Source organism: Myotis myotis, unplaced genomic scaffold (genome assembly GCF_014108235.1).
Source record: "Myotis myotis isolate mMyoMyo1 unplaced genomic scaffold, mMyoMyo1.p scaffold_m19_p_1, whole genome shotgun sequence".
Lineage (NCBI taxonomy): Eukaryota > Metazoa > Chordata > Mammalia > Chiroptera > Vespertilionidae > Myotis > Myotis myotis.
This window is the reverse complement of record NW_023416313.1, coordinates 206,301,172-206,326,831: the sequence shown is the minus strand read 5'-3', so window position 1 is coordinate 206,326,831 and position 25,660 is coordinate 206,301,172. Positions and strand designations below refer to the sequence as shown.

At 48.8% G+C, this 25,660-nt stretch overlaps 1 protein-coding gene and 1 pseudogene across 4 annotated transcripts in view; one reads left to right on the top strand and one right to left on the bottom strand.

The window, feature by feature from the left end:
* Window positions 1–9,817: 9,817 nt before the first annotated feature.
* Window positions 9,818–25,660, bottom strand: part of ADCK1 (aarF domain containing kinase 1) — a 116,498-nt gene continuing 100,655 nt past the window's right edge. For 3 of the 4 annotated variants that reach the window (XM_036314299.1, XM_036314308.1, XM_036314326.1), the window contains 4 exons: window positions 23,310–23,459; window positions 21,339–21,536; window positions 13,134–13,327; window positions 9,818–11,543 (listed from right to left, as the gene is read on the bottom strand). In XM_036314299.1, the coding sequence (XP_036170192.1) occupies window positions 11,372–11,543; window positions 13,134–13,327; window positions 21,339–21,536; window positions 23,310–23,459 (714 nt within the window). In that variant the 3' untranslated portion in view covers window positions 9,818–11,371. The remainder of the gene's footprint in view (window positions 11,544–13,133; window positions 13,328–21,338; window positions 21,537–23,309; window positions 23,460–25,660) is intronic. The other variant, XM_036314317.1, reaches the window with a different exon arrangement.
* Window positions 21,857–22,710, top strand: LOC118678169 (annotated as a pseudogene).

The following is a 25,660-nucleotide window of genomic DNA, read 5'->3' as shown; positions in this document are numbered from 1 at the left end:
AAGGCTCCTGAAGTTAGTGGCGAAGGCAGGATGAGAACCCATGCCTCCTGCACCCTCCATCTGGAGTGCTTTATGGTAGGGCATTTCAGCCCTCTTAGAAGCCCCTTCATTTACTTGGTTGCACTCTAAGTGTGCCCTTCCTGTATTTCATGGTGAGCATGGAGTGCACTGGGGATGGGATCCTCTATCACTTTGGGACAGTCTTGATCGGCTCTCATCAAAGCAGTTACAGCGCAGCAGTGAAAACATGAAAACGAAAGCCTGGCTTCTGACGCCAGCATTGCCAAATGGCCCTGGGCAAATTCTTATACCCTCTCTATTCATGTAGTTGTCTGTAAATGAGGAATAGTAATAGTATTGAACTCATACCATTCAACGTATGCGTAGCAGCTACCTCACCTGATGTTCTCTTCCATTTTGTCAGTCTTGGGGGGAAAAGGGTGCTGTTTCCTTAACATCCTGTAACTGCGGCTTTGAGTAACCAAGCATTTAGTGTCAGGCTGTGGGAGGGAGGGAATGGGAGAGCACGAGAGCGCGAGATTTAAAATATGGCCCTACTATTTTTGGATTATAATTGAAAATATGGACTATCATTCATTCAGCAAGTATTTACTGAGCACCTACTTGTTGACTTTTGATTTCAAAAAGCTAACTATTCAGGGAATGAATGGAATAGATTCAAAACTTAAGCAAACATTAGGAATAAGACCCAGACTCCCTCCACCACTTCCCCCAACCCAACCCCAATTTAAAAAATATCTATATATCTATATATCTATATCTATATCATCTATATCTATATCTATATCTATATCTATATCTATATCTATATCTATATCTATATATCTATATCTATATATCTATATCTATCTATATCTATATCTATATCTATATCTATATCTATATCTATATATATATATATATATATATATATATATATATATATTTCCAGCCTGGTGGGAGGGGAAAGAGTCAGGGGAAACTATGAAAGCTGAGACATCACCGGATCCCCTTTCTTTGCACCTATTTTAAGTCTCAGGAGTCCAGAGGGGTGTGACGTCACAGGATACCTGTGACCATTTCCCTGGAAGAACCCCTCTGGGCTGGAGACAAGGTCCCAGAAAAGAACCATTTCTAGTTTACGACCTCTGAGGCCCTGTGTCCCAGCATGGTTTAGGAGTAGCCTCCTGTGACTGCTGCACAGAAGTCACCACACAGCTGCCCTCCCTGACGGGTGGACACAGAAAGGCAGCAGGCAGACTTGGTCACTGTCTCCAGGAAAGGTAAGCAGGGCTGAAATTGACCATAGACCAGTTCAGCCCAGTAGATGCCCACACAGCTGGACAATATCCAAGGCAGGATGGCCCCTCTGGATGTCCTGTCCCCACAAAAACCCTCAGGACTCAGGGGAGAGGGGAGAAATGACTTTGATGAAACCTCTCCCTCCTGGCTGAATGGGCTGAGTCTGAAGTGGGGGCAGACAGGGGAGGCAGGCGGAGGCTGAGGTGCACAAAAGCAGAAAAGTGCCCTGTCTGTGTGGCAGAGTGTGAGCCGGAAGGGACAGGTCGGAGGAGAAAGGGTCCCACCTCCGTGATTCTCAGCCTGATGAGCTGTCATCAGACCCGTTGCGATGACAACAGATGTGATTGCAGCTCTTCCCCTTTCCTCTCTGAGAAACAGCCCAATCGCCAACACTGCTTTCCTTTGATTGCCCAGCAGCTACATCCGTGTTCCTGGAAGCTGAGAACCTGCAGGGAACAAGGAAACAGAAGGAGGCAAACGAGGAAGGAGACGAGGTGGAGGCACTCTGGGAGCAGGTCCTTTCCATTTTGGCCGCTGGTTCCAAGGGGTCTGAGTCAAGCTCCCAAGTGGACCATCCTGCCTGCATCCCTGGGAAAGTGAACATTCAACCACCCTGACGCCAGGGCTCTGCTGGTCCTTAGCATCCCTGGAACAGAGCGAAGACAGGATGCTTTACACAGGGTGCTGGTCACCTGGTAATCCAGGCCTACCTTTCCCACTACAGGGAGTAGTAACAAACTGGTCTTTAGGAGAATTGACCCTTAGGCAAAAGGGTTTTTTGGCAATGTGACTGCAGGCCAGTTGGCTTTCAAACTGGTTTTAAACAAGGAGGGAGGCAAGGGAAACAGTGAGGGGACAGGATTTGAACCAGGATGGTGTTGGTTGAGAGGCAGAGATGGTGAATACAAGACATATGAAGAAGCAGAGTCTATGGGGGTTGCTCTGAAGGTCAAGGAGGGGCAAAGGCTAATTCCCAGCTTTTGGACCTGGGTGACTGTTGGCATGTTTACCTTTGTCTCTGCTTTATTTTTTTTTTATTTTTTTTGTAGGACCCAGCTCATCCTAACAAGGCATGCGGCCCATAGGCCGCGAGTTTGACATGCTTGTCCTAGGTGGACAGGATGCTTCCATATACAGGAGGTACTACATGAATAAATCACTTAACAAATGCCTAACCAACCTCAGGGACATTTCACCTTCATTACTACATCTGAACTCACTTGGTGAGCCACTTAATACAACCACTACTGGGAGAGGTAAGAAAGCATACCTGGCCCCATAAAAGAACATGGGAGGATTGGGAGGACTGGGAGGATGAACCCCAATGCAACTGAGCAGTTGTCCTGACTAGATGATCTCCTAAAGTTAGCTGAATAACTTTGCTTTGACTTCCCCCTCAAGGAATGACAGCAACAGAAAGAAAGGTGATCTAGTGGTCCTAGCACCTCGCTATTCAAAGTGTGGTCTGTAGACCAGCAGCAGCAGTGATACCTGGGGGCTTGATGGGAACGCAGAATCCCAGGCCCCACCCAGCCTACAATTCAGACTCTTCATGTAACAAGAATGCATATTCAAGTTTGAGTAGCAAGGCCTTTGATTACAGAGAGAAAGGAAAGAGCCCTGAGAGAGGGTTAGGAGTAGGAGGACCCATAAGGTGACTAAGAGCACCTTACATGGCAGGTGTTCATTGTATCTATTAATTTCTAAACTAATTATTATTCATCAGTCAAAGAAAGAGAAAACCAGTGAGACCTAGAGTACAATGTGCTACATTTGGTGCCAAAACCAGCCTGCCCGATGCCAGAGTGTGGCCATGTGAGATTTTGAGCGCAGTCATTCACAGTTTACCTAGAAGGGCAGCGGGACTTACTCACCTGCCACTTCCCCCACCAAATCCTTGACAACTACAAATACTATCCCCTCATCCTCCCTCCTTGGTAGAAATTGACCATTTCCTACTTTATTCCCAGCACAAAGTAGGCTCTCAATAATTGTGTGCCAAATAATGAAAGTGTTGTGCTAGCAGGCTTAGATCAATTAGTGATTGTAATTGAAACTGAATGTAATTAATTATTTAATTTGGGGGCTGTTCAAGTTTAATTCTCCTAAAATTACATCATGAAAATAGGGCAGGAGGAAGGATTGCAGGTAGAAGGAAAGGAGCCATGAGTAAAGCTTCCATATACAGTAGGTACACGTTGAGTTACCAACAGTAAAAGATTCACACGACTGCCTAACTAGGGGGTTCTCATCCGAATCCCACTTGGACACGGAGTCCAAAATCAAAGATTTCACTACAGAACCAGGGTGATGCAGCAGTGGACGCTCTCAGCAGTGGCTTTCTCAACTTGGGGACATCAATTTGTCTTGATCCATTTCTACTGCTGCTCTCCATGCCATGTGAATCTCTTTCCTACTTGCACAGACTCAGACAGTGTTAGAGATAAAGAAAGGTCTTTGTAGAATCTTTTTCTTTAATCCTCACCTGAGGATATGTTTCCATTTATTTTTACCAAGAGAAGGAGGAAGGGAGGGAGGAACATTGATGTGAGAGAGAAACATGGATTGGTTGCCTCCTGTACACACCCCAACCAAGTATTGAAACCGCAACCTTGAACTGAGCCCTGACCAGGAATCAACCTACAACCTTTTGGTGTACAAGATGACACTCCAACCAACTGAGCCAACTAACCAGGGCTCTTTGGAGAATCTTCAGATCAGTGGTTTTTAGCCCAATCAGACCTAATATACCCTTTACAATAACTATTTTGTATTGCCCCTTCCCATCCTGAAATGAAATCCATAGAAACTAGAATCTATCTACATATTTTAATTTTTAAAAGTCACACTGACCCAGGTGGGTTGCACTGGCTATTCAAATACGGACTCTTTATTGCCATTGGTTATGTGCTTTTCCAGGATGGTGGACAATAATTCCTAAAGAAACAAATCATCCCTCAGCTCTCATGGTAATTGCATTCCTGGAAAATTCAACTGGTTTTAAATCCATGCCAAAAAAAAAAAAAAAATGCTTTGACTTTACATGTAAAACAATTAGGTTGTCGATTCAGTTCATTATAAACAGGATATTCATCACACAAATATTCTGCGTGGCATTTAGAAATCCCCACACAGGTCACAAGAAAATTCTTTGTTGAAGCTGTGCTGCCCATAGGAAGATACCTAGCATCCCTGGTGCCACCCACTCGGTGCCAGCGGCAACCCACTAGTCAGTCATCCTGAGAATAAAAAATGTGCCCACACATTTCCAGGAAGTGCCTGGGGATAATAGCATCCTACTTAGAACCACTGATGTAACTCAATCTCCTAACTTTGCAGGTGAGAAATCAGAGGGTGGGGAGGAAGAGATTTGCTCTAAGTGATCCATAGGTCTCTGCACCCCTGCCCCCACTACCACCCGGCCAGGATCTCTCCTAGATGCTGCAGCCTCCCACAGTGAACACTGCTGAAGATCAGGCTCTTGCCTTGAACACCTTTGGTTCCAATATACAGACTCAGGATGGTGCCCCACACCCCAGAAGTTCAAACTCCTTGCAAAAGAAAACATGGACAGTGTCCATGAAGTCTTCTAAGCCAGGGAATGGCACATTAATGCCTTTAAATCAATCTGCCCAAGTGAGCCAAAGATGTCTCCTCCCCATCACCAGAAAGTTAGGAAAGTTCTATCATGTGAAGTTAACTTATTCTTCCTCTTATGTTCATTACGGAGAGCCCTTACTATCCCAAGTAAAGAAAGGATCCTATTTTGAGAGCAAAATTAGCAACGGAGCATTACATGCCAACTCTGCTCATTCAGTAGCATTTGACCAGTATGCTGTATTAAGGATTCTGGAGCCATATCCCAGCTCAATCCACAAGGATGCAGTGATCAATTTGTGCAATATGCATTGGCCATGGTAGGGGCTGGCAGCCCTATGCCAGATATTTGCCATGTCTGTTTTAGAACCCCAGACAAATCCAATCTACTTTTCTAGGTCAAAGTTCATTAACTTTATCAATAACAGTCTATTTCATTCCAGTGTTTTATTTTTTAAATTTTTAAAAATATGTTTATATTGATTTCAGAGAGAGGGATAGAAACATTGATGAGAGAAAAACATCAATCAGCTGCTTCCTACACACCCACTACAGGGGATTGAGCTGGAAACACAGACAGGTGCCCCAACCAGGAATCGAACTGGCAACCTCCTGGTGCATGGGACCACCCTCAACCAACTGAGCCACACCAGCCAGGCTCCTTGTTTAAAATGTGATACAAATGTCTCCTTCCTAATGGTTAATGCAGTTCAAGCACATGTTATATACCAATCATTGGCAAACCTGGCATATCTATACTAATAAAAGGGTAATATGCTAATTAGACTGGACATCTTCTGGACGTCCTTCCAGACAATGCCACGGTGGCAGGGACCAAGGCAGAGGTGGTTAAGGGCGATCAGGCTGGCAAGGGAGGGCAGTTAGGGGTGATCAGGCTGGCAGGGGAGCAGTTAGGGGGCGATCAGGGTGACAGGGGAGCAGTTAGCAGGGAATCAGGCCAGCAGGCAGAGGCAGTTAGGGGCGATCAGGCAGGCAGGCAGGTGGACGGTTAGGAGTCAGTGATCCCGGATTATGAGAGGGATATCCGACTGCTGGATATCCCTTGTGGAATCAGGCCTAAACCAGCAGTCGGACATCCCCCAAGGGGTCGCAGATTGGAGAGGGTGCAGGCTGGGCTGAGGGACCCCCCCCCCCCCCGCATGAATTTCATGCACTGGGCCTCTAGTTATATATAACAATCATCCTTTTTCAAGGTCCCTAATTCATAAAATAATATACATCATACAAAACAATTAATACATACCAGTTTCCATCTGAAATCTATGTGCCATTAGTTAAGGGATCAAGATGACATAGTGCATAACAATTGATTATAATTAGGACCTTGAATATTTCTTGCCAGGACAGCTATATTTTGAGGAAAGTGTCTAGACAAAATGGTTAATATTGGTTAGTTTTAAAGTTAATGGTCGTAGAAAACCTAAAAAAAGAGTCCGTAGGAATATAGGAGTACAAAATAATTCAAAAAAAAAAAAAGCTGCCTGTTTAATAAACACTTTTAGAAATACAAGTTTAAGTCAAATGCACTTGCATGAATTAGTTTCAAAAAAACCTTAAAATGAAAAAAATGGCAAGAAATAATAGAAAGATCAAATAGATCTGATCAAATAGATCAAGAATACTTAATTTGAGCCGTAACTAGTTTGGCTCAGTGGATAGAGCGTCGGCCTGCGGACTCAAGGGTCCCGGGTTCGATTCCGGTCAAGGGCATGTACCTTGGTTGTGGGCACATCCCCAGAAGTGGGTGTGCAGGAGGCAACTGATTGATGTTACTCTCTCATGGATGTTTCTAACTCTCTATCCCTCTCCCTTCCTCTCTGTAAAAAGTCAATAAAATATATTTTTTAAAAAAAGAAAACTTAATTTGAGATAAGCTGGTCTTTAGGAGAATTGATCCTTAGGCAAAAGAGTTTTTTGGCAATGTGACTGCAGGCCAGTTGGCTTTCGAACTGGTTTTAAACAAGATGGGAGGCAAGGGAAACAGGGAGGGGACAAGATTTGAACCAGGATGTTTGAGAGGCAGAGATGGTGAATACAAGACATACGAGGAAGCAGAGTCTATCACGGCTGCTCTGAAGGAGGGGCAAAGGCTGATTCCCAGCTTTTGGACCTGGGTGACTGCTGGCAGCATCATCCACTGAGACAGTGAATGCAGGATCCTTGGTCAAAATAAAACTTGGGGAAATACTGGCCTAGAAGAGAAGCATAGAGATGGCCTCATCAAATCTTGCTTCCAAGTGGAGTTGCCAACCTGCATCACTGGTCTCCAAGAGTTGTTTAAATCCCTTTCTTTCCTCCCAGACCACAGACTCCCAGCTCACCACTGCCTCCACTAGCAGTAGCCTCCCTCTTTACCCAAAACCAGTTCCTTTTGTCAGAGAGACCACAGTTCCTTACAGGCAGGCATCATGTCCAATTCATCTTGTCTCTCCACTCCTCCCCCAATGAATGGGCGTTGAAGGAATACATGCATGAATTCAAGCATGTAGAAGTGACCATACAATGACCAATGAAAGGCCTACTATGGCCTTCACTGTCCTGGTGTCAGAGCACCCAAGAGACAAAGAAGTGTCCCTGGTCCTCTGAGGACTGCACAGGGCAGATGGACAGTTGAGTGTGGGCAGTGGAAGTGGAGAGAAGTATCAGGAGAACTGGGAGGAGGCAGATGGACAAGGGCAGAGTAGTCTTGGGAAGGACTTGAGTGATGTCACAGATGTAGAAAGCAGAAGGCATAGATATAAGGAAAAGCAGAGAGCAGAGTGAACAATAAAAGCAGGTCATGGAGATGGGTAAGCCTGGCATCTGTAACACATCAAGGTCAGCCTGTTTAGGAATCTCACAACCCAGAAAGGGAAAAGGGTGACGACCCTCACATGAGCTCTATGTCACTCAACCAGTCATGTGAAATTAGAGAAGCTTCCCCACACACTCCAGCTCCCCAACTCGTCCCTGGTTAAACATGGGCTCTGTAAACTGGCCAGCCAGCCTCAGGCCAATAGGGAACACCTATGTGAGACTGTGTTTATCCTACATGCTCCCAGGGATGTCTCTATCAAACTAAAACTGTGATTAAAGAAAGAGCTCCTGTCAGCTCTCTGGGGAGGCCTGTGTGGACAGCAACAGCAAAATCAAGAAGAGAAATTAAGCCTATTTCAGCCAAATAGCCAGTTTCTAGGAACCCAATGGGGCATGACTTGTTTTAAAAAGTATATCCATACAACTGGCATCCAGCCAGAATGGCATGGGCCTCTGTGATGGTTTTGACCAAAGAACGGCATATAAAGTAGCCAACCAGCAATAACAGTAACAACAGCAATAACAGTAAGAACTTACTGTAACTTAACCTTGTTTTCTCATGCAGCTCTCTGGAGAGTGTCTAGTCTATAACTGACTCTTTATTTTCCATCCCTGTAGATATCTCCACTATTCTCCTTCAGACTTCCTCTAGGCTCTCTACATCCTCCAAACATGGTGAAAAGACACCAGGGTGATTGTATCTACTAAAGAATTTGTCTGGCCTGGCCCGTGTCACTCAGTGGTTGAGCATCGAGAGGTCATTGGTTCAATTCCCAGTCAGGGTACATGTCCAGGTTGTGGGCTTGATCCCCAGTAGAGGGCATGCAGGAGGCAGCTGATGCATGTTGACGTTTCTCTCTCATCAATGTTTCTATCTCTCCCTCTCCCTTCCACTCTCTCTAAAATCAATAAAAACATATTTAAAAAAAAAGAATTTGTCTGGTCTTTGTCCCTGGTTGCTGGGAGAGAACTTCTAACTCCTTGGAATTTCCCAGTGATAGGAGTACCTTAGATCTTCATGCTGTGCCCTTGGATCACACCGGAGTTTGTACTGAGTGACTCAGGATGCGGGGAGGAATACCCACCCCATCTGTCTGGGGATGGGAGGGGGGCTGGAGGTTAAGTTCAATCATGTGGTCGGTGATTCAGTCAATCCTGCCAGTGTAATGACCCCTGACAGAAACTCTGAACATTGAAGCCCGTGCACACACTGCTGTGTCAAAAGGGTGCTGGGTGCTGAGTCCATGGGAGGGGACAGGGAAGCTCTGCACCAGGACCCTCCCTGACACCCCCTTATGCAGCTCTTCATTTGGCTGGTGCTGACTTGTATCCTTCATAATAAAACTGTAATCACAAATGTAGTGACTTCCTGAGTTCAGTGAGTCATTCTAGCAAATTGTTCAATCTGAAGGGCTGGGGAAGCCTCTAAATTTGTAGTCAGTTGGTCGGAACCACAGGTGGCCTGGGGACCTCCAAACCTGCAGCTTGAGTCTCATGGGGAACCATGACCTTAAGCCTGCGGGATCTGCAGTAACTGAGTGGTCAGTGCCAGATTTGCACTGTGAAGTGTAGTAGTCCAAAGCCATCCTGTCTTAGGTCCTAGGGGACATGCTGAACTCAGTCTGCATTTTCCAGGATTTTTTGTCTCCCTTACCCATCCACTCCCCCACTTCCACTGAAAACCCAATGTCCTCCAAAATCAGGGTATTTGAGACCCAAGGAGCAAGTGTGACCGTATCTACAGCACTGTGGGATAGAAACAGAGAATGGACCACCCCTCAGCAGCTGTGTGACTTCAGGCAAATTACTAAGCCTCTCTGCGCTCAGTTCCCATCTCTGGAAGATGAGGCCAATGACCCCTCTTCGTGATGCAACAATTCAATGATGGAACTTATTTATACATGGAAGACACTCAACAATCACCAACCTGCTCCTCTCCTATTTTCAAACTCTCCCATACCCCAAACTCTCCTAGCCTCTCTCCTCTCCCTGGATATCTGGTCTGGGTGCTGGGTCCACTGGCAACATGCTTATGTTTTATATCCCAGGCCAGCAGGAAGCCAACCATTAAACCAAAAGTAAAAAGCAAGTAACCATTAACTTGAATAAAAAAACGTATTTACTTCAGTGGCTATAAAAGACACCATAAAATATAATATCCAATATGTATCCTCATGATGAGCAACAGATTTTGCAAATTATTCTCTCAGGCCCCTGGGCACATCCAACTAGTCACTAAGAACAGTTCTTTCAGGAAATAAAGTGATTGCGACTCATCTGTGGTCAGTGGGAAATCTGCTTGTTGTATTATGAATAATGCGAACAGAAAATAAGTCGCGAATTTGGGGGTTTTCTGCCCCTTGGATGGGGTGAATTAAATACAGTTCCTGTCCTTGAACAAGGGTGCTCAGTAAGAGCTAGGGCCTAATGAATCTGGGTGTGACCCCTGTGGACAGTGACAGGGCAAAGAGAGGAAACCTGTCTCCAGCCAGCTCAGAGACCATGCTCCCCTCCAGCAAATTCAAACTTCCTGCAAGTTAAATGTGCCAGTGTGGGTGGGACTCATGGTCCACCCTGACACAGGAGGAATTAACGAAAGTGGGGAGACATCCGACCCAACAGCACCTGGAGAACACACAGGGACAGCAGTTAAAGCAGGTGTCCTGGAAACAGGAGCAGATGTTCGTTCTGGGAGAGGGGCAGACTGGCCACAGGCAATAAGGTAAAGCACAGGGTCCAGACAGGTGACAAGCAGGTTTCAGAGTGGAACCCTAGCCCCAGTAAGTGAGGTTCAGATTACAGTCTCCAGGACTGGGGGCATCACACGATGAACCAAAGGGCTAAGTCAGGAAGCAATTATTAGAACAAGGCAGGTGCCCAGTGAGAACCCAGGGGTTTCAGCTGAGCCTCTGAATTCCTGGCCTTGAGCTTCTTACCAGCTCCAATGAGGTCTAAGTCTTGGAGGATGAGAGAAACGTACAAGAAGCAGGAAGTGGCCCCACAGTGGCAAACTAGCGATGCAGAGGCAAGAAGCCAGGCAGAACACAATGGTATGTGATGTCTAGGTCTGCTCCTGCCTAATGGCCAAAGTGGATTCACTCCCCCTAGACTAAAAATCCCACCGAGCAAGACCTGAAGGGTTTCTTTACCCACGGAGGTCCCCAGTACAGCAGTGAACCCATGGCTGTGGCACAGCCTGCCTTGGAGATAAGGGGCGACACCTGTGGGAAGTGTGAAGCCAAGGAGAGGGAACCTGTCTCAAGCAAGTTCAGAGACCCTGCTCCCCTCCAGCAGAATCAAACTTCCTACAAGTTAATGTGACCTACGTGGGATTCATGGGCCACCCTGACACAGGAAGGGCTAATGGAAGTGGAGGGACATCCCACCCAACAGCACACTCCAGGACTCAGAAAGCAGATTGTGTGCCATCTCCCTGGATAAGGAGATAAACTACTGCATGGTCAGCTTGTGGTTCAGACAGGGCTGTGGTGGGACAGGAATCCCAGAGGTGGAGTAAGGTGGTGCCACAGTGACCTCAGGACTCCAGATCACCGTGTGGCAGAAACAGGGCAACTGGTAGAGTAACGGCTGAGTGGAAAGACCCCGTGCCCGCCATAGAGTCACACTGGAAAAAGGAAGGGGATAGAAAGTCCACTCAGTATGGAGCAGGCAACAGCCAGCAAAGCAGGGCCAAGACCCAGCTGGCCAGCCTCAGCCCCTTCGCACGCAGAATGAGTTCATGGAGGCTGATCTGCCACAGGCTGATGGTCTCACTGAAGGAGATCTGGGTCCTTCTGAAGAATGAACAGGTGTTCTTCTTGTTGTGCCTGCAGGAGGAGCAAGAAGAAAGGAGAGAAGAGAGTTAAAGAGGAAAGAGACACTCAGGATCATTTAGAAAAACATAAGAGAGTGGCTTTGCCAAGTCATCAGCTCCCTGCCCCAATGGACGAATTCTGGTCGCGGATCAGACCATTGCCCAAGCAGAGACCAGAGAAACTCAACTATTCCTAGGAGTTTTCCAGATAAGTAGGATAAGCAGGGGCAGCTGTCTCACGGGGCATCGAAAGCACAATGGACCCACTAAGTACAATGTTTCAATGCTTCCATTTTTCCAAAAGCAGAGTTAATATTTATCAAACCAAGAATACCCCAAACTCAAATATAAAAGCTCTCCCACACTTCTGAAGGTCAGAGTCACCTGAAAACCTGGTCAGGTGGTCCTAGGAGGCTGAAGCCATTATGGATGCAGCCCAGCTCAATCCCTCTGCACCAGCAAAAGGGCACGATGAAAACTGGTGTTTCTGATGATGACCTATTCACAACTTCGTCTTCGGGGCCCGCGAAGGAAGAATGAATCATGTTCAGCCCTTTCCGTGTACAGCCTATGTTGCTATAATCTAATGTGATATTTGATTGTGGGTACATGATATATGTGGTCAACTCTCCCTTCACCAAATAGTTGGCTAAAATGACCCTTCCCCTGCCTGAGATGTATGTATGGGCTGGGAGTTGACCATAGTCGAGGCCCTCCCTCAGGTGAGAACATTACACATACGAGCCTCCCCGTGTATTTGCCACGCTCAGGTAGAGGGGCCTAGAACTCTCGCTCCTCTGCTGCTACCTCCCTGAGAAAGTACCCTTCCCTTCCTCATCAACACCCCAAGGATTATGAGGCATCTGAAAAGGTCTGAGATCACCCTGGCCGGTGTTTCTCAGTGAAGGATCGTGGTTCAATTCCTGGTCAAGGGCACATACCCAGGTTGAAGTTTCCATCCCTGGTCCAGATCGGGGTACATGTGGGAGGCAACCAATCGATGTGTCTCTTATCTATTTTTCTTTCTCTCTGGGTCTCCCCCACCCTTCCACTCTCTCTAAAAATCAATGGAAAAAATATCCTCTGATGAGGATTAAATGAATGAATGAATGAATCTGAGATCCTGAGAGGACCTAGAGCCTGCTGGCAACACTTTCCTGAGTCACAGCACACCTGCAGGGGAAAGAACACTGGCCTCACTGCCCGGCCAATCCTGGGGAAGCAGGTCCTGGAACCAGACTGAGATGGGATGTGCACCTGATCCCAAGCCCAGGGGACACCTGGATGGGACTAAGACTTTCAGAAAAAATTTCAAACTTTACTGAGGGTAAGAATCGCCTGAAAAGCTTGACCAAGAGGGTGAGGACCCAGAAACCACCATTTTAGCAAGTGCAGGTGGCTCTCTGGACTACCCAAAACACTGCCCTGAAGCATCAGCCAGTTCACTGGGGCTGTTCTCAGCCCCTAACTCCCTGCAGGGAGACCTGGAGATTGAGACACTGGGGCAAGGCCCTGGGAGCTTCTAGGAGAAAGTGGAGGTGAACAGGACTCCTGGGGTAGGACAAGGAACTGGAGGGGAGGAGAGGCCGGAGCCTGCACTCACATGGCCAGTGCTCTGACACAGCAACGTGACATGTTGAGGAAGGAGCTGGCACTGGCACGGGTGCCCAGGGTGGCCTCGATGCCTCGCAGTAGGTCATTGGTCTTGAAGATGAGCAGCATCTGGCGTGGCACACGGTTGAGGAGCTGGCTGATCTGGGGGAGGTAGGTGGCTGCGTTGTTGCGGATCTCGGTGTTCTAAAGCAGCAATAGGGAGACAGCAGTGGTTGGTGTGGGAAGTGGCGCCCAGGATGGCCGGTATCCAAGCCCATGACCTGAGGGCCTGCAAGGAAGCTCCAGGAGGGAGCTTCAAGCACAGCTGCCTTGGTACCACTAGAAACCCTCCCCAGAGGGAAGCTTAGCACAAGGAGCTTTGACAAACCATGATGGGACATCTTACCCCAACTTCTGGCCAAGCACTGGACCCAGTACCAGAGCACATCAATGGAGACCACAGGCACTTCTGCTGCCTCTGCTGCCCTAGCTCCCCACAGCCAAGGTCACCGTACCCATCCCCCAAGCCTCTAAACCAGTACCAACTGGAAATCTACCTCCCACCAACCATTTGATGAGGGTAGAGTGTGCCAGCCTCTAAGTCCAGGGGTCCATTCTGGAGTTACTCTCCAAGGCTTCTTCACTGGCCACCAACTTCAGGCCAGGCCTGGAAGGAGCTCTAGAAGCTGGTACTGCTGACTCATGTCCCCCATCTCTCAGCCCAGCCCAGGATGGTGCATTTCATCAGTCTGAGCTCCTGACTCAAACCCAGCTCCAAAGTCGTGCTCATGCCCTGCATGACTCTGCACCCCAGCCAGAGTCCCTGCCACCCACACAGTCATGCCTATCACTGTCCTCCACTCGGGAGCCAGTCTCAGCCCATCCAGTGCCCAAGGTCCTGATGCCCCAGAACAGGATCCAGGGCTCGCTAGCCCTTACCCCATTCTGGTGTGTAATTTGGGATCTGACTTCCCACCCTTCCCTGTCCCAAGCTTCACATGGCTCTTGGCAGATAAGTGCCCCCAACCAGAGTCCTGAGTATGACAGTGAGGCTCTGACCCCTCCTCAGTTTCCAGAGAAACGACAATGACAATAATGATGGTGACAATGACAAGAGCCAACACATACAGTGCATTCACCCAGTAAGCTGGGCACTTTGAAAATGCTTACATGTATTAACTCATTGAATCCTCACAACACCCCTAGCAGGCAAGGGGATTACCCCCTCTGAGAGGGAAACTGAGACACTGAGAAATTAAGTAACTTGCCCAAGATCCACAGCTAATAAGTGGTGAGTCGGAATTCAAACTCAGGCAGTCCAGCTCCCGAGCCCATACCCTCATCACCAGTCTATACTGCCTCTCACTCACTGTGGACTCTGTGAGCCTGGGCAAGTCCTTTCACCTCTTCCAAGCAGTGTCCCCACCTAAACGCTGGAGTGCTCATATCCTCTGTGCCTGCCTCTCAGCAATACCAAGAGGGCATCAGAGATAAGGCACGGAGAGGTGCTCAGTGCCAACCGCAGTCACGAGGGGCCCGGCAGTGCTGCCAAAAACCTCCCCGCCTGGCCGCTCTCTGCAGCAGAAGCGGAACTCTCTGCCCTTTCAGGAACACGTGTGCACTGCTGATAACCAAGCTGCTGTGAAACTCTAAATGTCCCTCAGGCAGGAGCTATCAGACTGGAACATCGCACCGCGCAGCCAGACACCAAGAGGCTGTCTGCCTGCCGCCACCTCCCATCACAGCTGCGGGTCACCCAGGAGGGCTAAGGCCTCATCTAAGCCTGCTCACCACAGGGATCCCCCTCTCACCAAGGGAGGGACTGGCCCCACGAGAGCCCCTGCAGCCAAATGAAGGCACCTGCACCCATCCAGACTACCCCGCAGCAGGGGTCACAGCCTTCAACCTGGACACATCCTGATGGCGGGTGTCTGCAGAAGGCCCCAATGGGTGCCTATCTGACAACCACCCATCTCACATTCCCCTTTGTTAAAAAGGACCCCATTTTTGTTCATTTGACCCCTTGGGTCATTGCTCCTCAGGAAGACAGAGCTCCTCCCTAGCTCCTGATCATTGGCTGATCTCAGCCAATACTGGCTCTGAGCTCAATGTGATATGTGACATGATTTTGGCCAATAAGACACAAGGGGGAGTCTTTTGAAGGACTTCTGGGGAAGGTTTCCTTGCTCTTAAGTAGCAATATGTGAGAAGAAATAGGCCTCATTCTCACTTCTGGACACCAAGGAATTAAGATGCACAGCTTGGACCTGCCACAGTCATCTCGGAATGATGAGAGGAAAACCAAGAGAATCACAGAGGAGTCAGCCCAGAGCCCTGAGACTGTGACCTACTCAACCAACCTGGACCCACCCACCTCCAGGCTGCTTGTCATGGAGAGAGCAAATGCCTAATTGTTTAAGCTACTTGTGGTTGAAAAAAACATCTTCCTTGACACAATGTTGGAGGTTCCCTAACTCTAAATAAGACTAGGACTCAGAAAACTGAGCCCTCATATCTCAGAGTCTGGGCTGGCCTGGAGTGGCTATGTTTATCCTCTACCTGAGTTTTTGTTCAAAGTAAGCAAATGGAGTACACGTCTCCACAATCTACACAAATGCCTCTCTACTGGACCTGGTCCCTGAACCGCAGAGACCTTATAAAGAGATGCACCAGCTGGACATGGCTCAGTGGTTGAGAATCGACCTACGAACCAGGAGGTCAAGGTTCGATTCCCAGACAGGGCACATGCCTGGGTTATGGGCTTGATCCCCATTGTGGGGCAGCATGCAAAAGGCAGCCAATCAATGATTCTCTCTCATCATTGATGTTTCTATCTCTCCCCCCCTCTCTTCCTCTCTGAAATCAATAAAAATATTTTTAAGAGAGTGGCACCAGACAGGATGCCTGCCTTTCAGGTACTTACCAACTAGTCAGAGTCCATATAAGTATACAAATAGCTAACTCTGAGACACAGTATAAGCTGCTGGCACATGAGCAATCCAAGTATTAAGGGATCACTTTTGGCAAAAGCATGAGGAAAGGCCTCCAGGGCTGGTGCTATGGACTGAATGGTGCCTCCCACCAAATCCCTAAGATGAAGTTCTAACACCAGTGTGACTAGTCAGAGACAGGGCCTTTAAAGAGGTAATTAAAGTTAAGTGAATTCATAAAAGGGACCCTAATTCGATAGGACTGATGTCCTTTCCAAAAGAGGAAGAGAGATCAGGAGTGTGTACACACAAAAGAAAGGCCATGTGAGGATACAATGAGAAGGCAGCCATCTGCAAGCCAGGAAGAGAGCCCTCACCAGAAACTAATCCTGATGATACTCTGATATTGGACTTTGAGCTCCAGAACTGTGAGAAAATAAATCTCTACTGTTAAGACATCTGGTTGGTGGTATTCTATTATGGCAACCCAAGCAGGCTAGTACACTAGCATTTATGCTGGGCCTTTATGAATGAATAACAAATGCAAAAATAAAATTCAAACTTAGTTAATAAAAACAGATATCATTTACTGAGTGCCTACTTGTGCCATGTGATCTTGTCTATTCTGTGACGTTAAATACCATCTATGTGCTAAGGACTCACAAATGTATTATCTCGAGCTTCGACCTCTTCTTTGAGCTCCAGGCTTAACTGCCCACCTCTATCTGAATGCTCAAGAGAATTACTGATAGACTACTGGTACCCTCACCCCAAATATGTCCTTCCCCACATCTTCCCTATGTCAGGAGGTGATACCACTCTCCACATCCTGTAATTTACCCCAAGAAGCTATGAGACCACTTTTTATCCTCTCTACATCCAAGCAAACAGAAAAGCCGCTCAGTCTTAAGTCCAAAATGCAATCTGGTTCCACCTGCTTCTCTCCACCTCCATTGCCATGAGTGTAGTCTGAGCCCCCAGTACCTCTCCAATGTGAAGTTCTGCCCCAGCCTCCTAATTAATCACCCCATTGCTCATCTTGCCCCACTCCAGAGAGATACTTAAAATAGCAAATCTGAGCATATCCTTTTCCTGCTTAAAACCTGTCAAAGGCTTTGCTCTGTACTGAGAATTAATCTGAACTTTTTTCTATGGCTTATAGGCCCTGAACAATGCTCCCTCTGCCCAGTGCTCCAAATTCTTCTCATTCCATCATCCACTCACCACACTCCAGACTACACCAAACTCTCCTTTCCCCAGGCCATCGTAGCGCAGTATGTGCCCTCTGCCTGGGATGCTTTCTCCAAGCTCTTCCTGTGGCCAGTGCCTTCCTTGTCCTTCGGGCTCAGCTTAAAAGTCAACTCCTCAAAGATCTCTTCTCTGAGCACCCAACTGACAGCTCCCATCACAAGCTTGTTTCCTCCCTGATACCTCCAACCTGCAATTATTCCATTTACCTGCTTGTTCACTTGTTTACTGTCTGTCTCCCTCAACCACAGTACAAATTACAAAGACAGACTGCTCATCACTGGATGTGCAGCTCCAAGCCCAGTACCCAGCAAAAACCTATGTTTGCTCAATGAAGGCACTTAGGAGCTACGGAGAGGCACTCTCCAGGCATTATCAGTAAAGCAGAAATTATCCTCCCTATTCAACCAAGAAGGGAGACTATCGCTCTTCTTCTGAGGTGACCAGCTTTAAAGCTGTGTAGGCCTAGGGCAGCTGGTGGTGATCTTTGCCACCACACTTGCTGGGGAGTGATGTCAACTTAGAAGAAAACAGAACCAAGAGATGGCAATGGGGGGCCTCTTTGGTGACATCGTTTGACACATTGGATCCAGCCATTCCTAAAACCACCTACTACAAGGCAGCTTACAGGGGACCCCCCCGCCCCCGCCCGAGGCTCCAAGAGGTGACAAAAACTATCCAGGGTGATGCCACCAGGAAGAGCAGTGCTGGAACTAGAACCCAGGTCTTTCTAACTGCACAAACAGGATCCCGCCCCTTGTGGTGAGCCCGAGCACATCCCCACAAAACTGCACAAATCTAACAAACTGACAGACTGGGAATACAGAAGTCCACTCCATAATAGATTGAGAAACTAGGGATAGAGGGAGCTCTGAACCAGGAAGAAGGTGTGGCCACATACTAGTAATAGGGGCAGAAGTGAAAATGGATTGATCTCAGCCCAGACACCATGGAACTATTGTCTGGATCCAATGAAGAAATGAACTACAAAGAAAAACAAAAAAGGTATTTCATTAAAAACTCTGTGTTCCTCCAAGTCCTTACTCTCTGTGTGCAGACAGTGAAACCACCACGAGGGAGGTCTGGCGGGGCAGGGCCTCAGTCAGCCCTGCCTCCAGCCTCCTCCACCCATCTAAGACTGACATAGGATGAGAAACCAAGATGGCGGCATAGGTAAACACCGGAAATTGCTGCCTCCCACAACAAATTCAAAAATACAACTAAAAGACAAAATGGACATCATCCAGAACCACAGGAAGGCTGGCTGAGTGGAAATTCTACAACTAGAAGGAAAGAGAAAAGCACACTGAGATTCAGAGCAGATGCGGAGGTGGAGTGCAGACGTATGGAGGCGCACACGGCAAGGGCTGGCGACTGAGGACGCAGCTGTCTTTTTTAATCGGGAGGGAGTCACAAGCCCCCAACTGCTCTGAACTCCGGTTCCGGTGAGTCTCTGGGGACCCGGACTCGTGCGGGGAGAGACTGGACGGTCTGGCAGTGGGCAGAACTCGGAACTCGAGGGCGGCTTTCTCTCGGAAGTGCTTCCAGCAATTACTGGGACACTGAGACGTGGGGGCCCCTTAGGGCAGGGCTGAGGATCAGCCATAGCTGTTTGCTCCGCCCTGTTGATCCCCTGAGACCCTGCCCCATCCAAGCTGCAGCAGAGGCTTTTGCATATGAATGCCCTGGCCCTTTGCAATCTGAAAATTACCTAACAAACTGCAGCTGGGCCAGACAGACCCAGAACTTCCAAGAGAAGGCCCAAGGTCCCATAGCAGCTTGCATTGCTTCATAGCTGGGCCTCATCTGGGCACCTCCAAACCCCAAACAAAGAAGGGGACTCTGCAGATCTCTTCGTAGCTCTTGCTGGGTAGCCTCAGGCAGAGGCTAAATTAGCACCTCCTTAGATCCAAGAGCCAGTGTACCCAGTGGTCAGAGTGGGACCATCCATATTACAACTCCTCAGATCCATAAGGGACACACTGAGGGGGCAGACTCAGTGAACACCAAAGCCCCACTGAAGCACGTCTTGCCCCATAAGGGTGTCTTCAGCACAGAAGTTCTCCCACTGTAGACACAGCTGATTCTCACAGCCAATTGGCCTGGAGGTCAATTCCTCCCAGTGAGACCTACAACAATCAAGGCTTAACTACAACAAGACTGTGCACAAAGCTCACAAAGGGGTGCACCAAGAGTGTCCATCTCAGGTAATTGGGAAGGCTGAGCCACTGGGCCCTATAGGACACCTAGCACACAAAGCCACTCTACCAACACAGGGAAGCATAAAAAATGCAGAGACAAAGAAACAAGACACAAATGACAGAAATGGAGGAAAGCAAACTACTGGATATAGAGTTCAAAACCATGCTTTTAAGGTTTTTCAAGAACTTTCTAGAAACTGCCAATAAATTTAGTAAGACCCTCAAAAAGTCTGGTGAGACATCGATAAATGTAGTGAGACCCTCAAGAAATCTAGTGAGACCCTCGATGTTATGAAAAAGGACCAACTAGAAATTAAGCATACACTGACTGAAATAAAGGATATTATGCAGAATTCCAACAGCAGACTAGAGGATCGCAAGAATCAAGACAAAGATTTGAAATACGAAGAAGCAAAAAACACCTAACCGGAAAAGCAAAATGAAAAAAGAATCCAAAAATATGAAGATAGCGTAAGGAGCCTCTGGAACAGCTTCAAGCGCACCAACATCCAAATTATAGGGGTGCCAGAAGAAGAGAGAGAGAAAGATATTGAAAACCTATTTGAAGAAATAATGACAGAAAACTTCCCCCACCTGGTGAAAGAAATAGACTTACAAGTCCAGGAAGCACAGAGAACCCCAAACAGAAGGAATCCAAAGAGGACCACACCAAGACACATCATAATTAAAATGCCAAGAGCAAAAGACAAAGAGAGAATCTTAAAAGCAGCAAGAGAAAGACAGTCAGTTACCTACAAGAAAGTACCCATAGGACTGTCAGCTGATTTCTCAACAGAAACTTTGCAGGCCAGAGGGAGTGGCAAGAAATATTCAAAGTGATGAATACCAAGAACCTACAACCAAGATTACTTTATCCAGCAAAGCTATCATTCAGAATTGAAGGTCAGATAAAGAGCTTCACAGATAAGGAAAAGCTAAAAGAGTTCATCACCACCAAACCAGTATTATATGAAATGCTGAAAGGTATCCTTTAAGAAGAGGAAGAAGAAGACAAAGGTAAAGATACAAATTATGAACAACAAATACACATCTATCAACAAGTGAATCTAAAAATCAAGTGAATAAATAATCTGATGAACAGAATAAACTGGTGATTATAATAGAATCAGGGGCATAGAAAGGGAGTGGACTGACTATTATTGGGGTAAAGGGTGTGGGGGATGCGGGAAGAGGCTGGACAATAATCGTGCACCTATGGATGAGGACAGTGGGGGTGGGGGTGTGAGGGCGGAGGGTGGGGTGGGAACCGGGTGGAGGGGAGCTTTGGGGGGGAAAAAAGAGGAACAACTGTAATAATCTAAACAATAAAGATTTAATTTAAAAAAAAGACTGACACATGAGCAATGGGACAAGTAGCACCACATGAGAACTAAAGCGCTCTCCCCAGTAGGCTGCTCCAGAGGGAACACACAATGGGAGACAGTACCCAGGAGGAGACAGCAGGCTTATTTAACTGATAGTCCCTGGGGATTCCCAGAAGTCCTGGGGAGAACTTTGTGGAAGCCTGAAATCTTGTGTGAGTAGGTCGGAGAAAAAGCCTCAAAAGTCTAGTCACATGGTTAACGTGCCCTGTTTCATACTCCAGGGGGTTAAGGCCAAGAGTGGGATGTAGCTCTCTTGCCCTCCTCCATCCAGGGATGCTATTTCTCCACCCCTTCCTCCTTCTTATCCAATGTATCTCCAATTCTGCTCACCCTCCCAACCCCCACAGCCCATTAGACAGAACCTCAGACCTTGGATAGGAAGAGGTCCAAAGGCCGTCCTGGTCCAGCCCCTTGTATGCAGGAGAGGGCAGGGCCAGGAGGGGGCACCTACCTCAGAGGCGGTGATTGGAGCTTGGCTGATGCCCCTGTTGACAGAGTTCCAGGAGCGGGCTGTCAGCATGCAAGCAAGCAAAGGGTAGAAGTCGCCAGCTCCCAGACGGAGACAATACTTCTTCACCTTCTCCATGTCAGTCCAGATCAGCGACTGCCAGAGGTGGCAGTAGTCCAGGCGGAACTCTTCCGTGAGCACCTACAGTGGGGGCGACCATGGCCAGACTTGAGCCTCCTCTCCCCATCCAGACCTAGTCCCTGGCTGGAGTGGCCACCGTGAGGGGGGATGGATGAAGACAGTGGCTCCTGCACAACATCTGCTTTCCCCCAAAAGTCAGTCCAAGTCCAAAGCTACTATTTGGCCAGCCTTCATCCTAAGTGGCAGAAATTAAATTCCCTGCCTCCCGCCTAGTTAGATGTGGCCCTGGGCCTGGGCTCTGACCTACAGAATGTGGCAGAAGCTCCACCCCCAGCTTGGCCCATGCGTTCTCCTCTGAGCCCTTACCCCTCTGGGTACAGATGGTGAAACCACCCGAGGGAGGCTGGGGTCAGAGCCTCAGTCAGCCCCTGCCTTCGGCCTCCTCCACCCACCCAAGACTGACACGTGAGCAAGTATTACACACCTGCTGTGTCTGGGCCACCATTTGTTCGGGGGCTGCTTGTGACAGCAGCTGGCCTACCTTAAACTAACATACCCAACGTCACTGAGCCTTTCAAAGGGGGCCAAGATTTTGGGATGTGGAATTAGAACTCTGAGGGAAGGGGCTGAGGACCAGGAGACTATAGAGACAGCCTCCCCAACGACCATCTGTCTCCTAGAATAAAACCTGGTCCCGGCCGCTGCCAACTCCGCGGCCCCGGAACGGGGGCTCCCGGAAGTCCTTCGCCCCCTGCGCCGGGGCTTCGCCGCCACGCCCCCCCCCCCCCCCATGTCCAAGCTGGACCGCGCGGATGCCTGGCTCCTCCGGGAGGCTCACGAGACAGCCTTCCTCTCCTGGTTTCGAAATGGCCTCCTGGCATCCAGCATCAGGGTCATCTCCTTCATGCAGAGTGACATGGGTCAGGAAGCTGCCTATGGTGAGTGCAGACCACCCCTCTTGCTCCCACCAGGGAATGTGGATGGCCCCCGACACTGGCTTCTTCCTGCTGGGTGGCCTGTGCGTGGTGGGCCTGGCATCGCTGTGGGGACCTATGCAGCTCTCGCTGGGGGGTGCGGCTGCAGGCGTGGGTGCCGTGCTGGCTGCGGGCCTGCTCTGGGCCTGTGCTGTCGGCTACATGGGCCAGCTGGAGCTGGACGTGGAACTGGTGCCTGAGGACGATGGCACGGCCGCTGCAGAAGGCCCGGACAAGGGGGACGACCACCGCCGCAGTGAGCAGCAGGGCCCCGGGGAAGGACCAAGGACCTGAGGCCTGAGGCCGCTTCAGATTGGCCAGGGTCCAAGGACCAGGACATTAAAACCTGACCCTTCCCTCCAAAAAAAACAACAAAAAACCTGATTGGCAGTGAACTTCCCAACTTCCAGGCGGGACTCGTGGCTCATCAGAGCCAGCTCTGCATCCCAAGTCCAGAGGATAGAGCTTCTATCGGTTCCCAGGCCCCTTTCATGCTACACGGCACCTAATCACTAGGGCTGAATTACCCCTCCCTAGCAAGTCCCAGCTCCCATCCCAGGGTCTGGGCTGGCCTGTACAGCAGACAAAGCAATTTCACCTATCTGGGCACATTCCCATGTACTCCTTACAGAGTCCCATTAAGGAGGCATTCCCAGCCTCACCTCACCGAGGAAAAAGCTGAGGCGCAGAGTATATGACTGGGACTTGCACAAATGACAGCTCTAGGGCTAGGGCGGGGCCTCTCCATTACCTTAGCCATCTGCCTCCTGTTTCTGTGGCCCATCGGGGAGTTCAGTGGACTCCCAGCCCAGGCAGGACTAGACTCTGCGGCTGGCTGGCTGGGAAAGGCCTGTCCTACCTGGTAGAGCCCGTGATCCAACAGGACAATCTCCACCTTTCCCGTGTCCGGGCCCTTGCGCACCAGCACGTTGCCCGGGTGGGGGTCGCAGTGCACAAAGCCGTTGACAAAGATCATTTCACTGTATATCTTGCCCAAGTGGCGCGAGATCTGGAAGAGAAGGGTGTTGGGTGGGCATTGATGGGCATTAACACCTGTCTCAGAGACATCTACTCTGGCCCTTCAGTCTGGCCACTTTCAAAAGGAAGGCCAAGGGGACCAAGTGGGTCTGATCAGTCCTGGTGAAAGTGATGGCTCGACATTGCCAAGTTCTTGAGTGTAAGCTAGAAGCTAAATTCTCATCCAGTTCTTTTTAACATTAGCTGCATACCAGAGTCACCTGGAACCCAGAAATGTTGGGAGTGGTACCCAGGCATCAGTATTTTATTTTAAGTTCCCCTGGCGATTTCAATACATGGCAAAGTAGAAGAACCACTGTGTCTAGTTTTTCTGATGGCTGTAACACCCACCTCCTACACCCTCCCCTCCACTCTTCCCTGATTTTTCTCTTCCCTGTTTCTCTTATTAGTCCCTCTTCACTTTTTCCCCAAAGTTGAATATGGGCTGGAAAGCTGGGTTGGAGGAGTCAGTCCATCTACCCCCCCGCAAAGAGTAAGGCTAAGGGACTGAGGACCAGGAATAGGTGACCCCACCCGCTCCTAGCCAGTCCCAGGAGGACCCAGAATCACACACTCTTCTCCCCTCTCTCTGCAGGCCCCTTTCATCACACCCCTCCCTGTCAGAGCCCAATGCTGATCTGATTTATGATGTCTGCACAGAAGAAATGACACTGGAGAGGCCGTTTAAATCATCCTGTCACTGCTGCTTTCCCTGCCGAGGCAGTCTTCTTATCTCTACTTTCTTTTTATTAAAGCTAAAAGCCTCTTCCCAGCTAGAAAACAGCTGCTGAATAGAGCCAGACCTGGGCCCATGGATGGTGTGCTGATGGGTTTCCATGGACCAAGAGATGCTCCACCCAGACACCTGACGTCCCAGGACACACTGCCCTTGGCATTTCTCTCAGCCTCAGCTGGACCCCATGGTCACGAACAAGCACATCCCAGCCAGAGGAGAGGAGCTGGGCTCATCGGGTGGGGAACACAGGATTAGGGTTTTAAGATAAAGACTCAACTGCTTTCCTTGACCTACAAAGTCTTGCATGATCAAGTCCAGCCTCCCTCCCTGGTTTCATCTTGCACATTGACACTCCAGCCATATTTGCTTTCTTGCTCCTCTCCAAAGGTCCCCATGCCTTCCTACCTCAGGGCCTTTGCACGTGATAGTCCCTCAGCCAGAAGCATCCTTCCCCTCTCCCCTTCACCTGGTTCACTCCTCTCTTTCTTCCCATCCAAGCTCAGCATCACCTCCCTGGGGAAAACTTCCCTGATCTCCCAGACTCGATGAGGTTCTCCTACCATAAACTCTCACAGAATGGTGTACTTTACTTTCACAGCACTATTTATGTCACTATTTGATTACTGACCACCTAGCGCTCTATCATAAGCTCCAAAGGTGGCAGGGACTGGCTCTATTTTGTTAAACAGGTTTATTGCGGTGTAATTTACATATGATACACTGGTTCTATTTTGCATCTACTTGCCTGTAACAGGCCAAACATGTGAATATAGGACTCTGTCTTCAACATAAATGAGACCTTTGTTTCTCTGGGTTTTTTGAGATGCCGTGGTTCCTGCCTCTGATGCTCACCCTGACCCCATTGATCTCCTTGGAATCCCAGTCGATTACAATTGGTCCCAAAATAAATCAAGAATAACGCTACTTTAGTAACCATAGCTACCATCCTTATTAAAAATCCCCAAAAGAAAGTACAATTATGCCCATTTTGCAGATGAGAAACAGAGACACATCCAGGTTTAACTTCCCCAGAGCTACATGGCTAGAAAGGAATAGAGCCAGGATTCAAACCAGGTGTGAGCCCACAGCCTTCTTATAACTATTATTTCTACCCTGTGCTGTCAGCCTCTACATGGGCCAGCTGGGATGTAGCTCTCTTGCCCTCCTCCTGGGCACGACATTCATGTACTAGGGGCACGGGGAGTCCCTCAGCCCAGCCTGCGCCCTCTCGCAGTCCAGGACCGCTCAGGAGATGTCCACCTGCAAACTTAGGCCCGATCCCCACCCCCACCCCCCAAGGGGATAGGGCCTAAGCCAGCAGTCAGACATCTCTCTCGCAGTCCAGGACCCCTAGCTCCTTACCACCACTGCTACACTCGCCAGCCGTGAGTCCAGCTTCTGGCTGAGCGGCGCTCCCCCTGTGGGAGTGCACTGACCACCAAGGGGCAGCTCCTGCG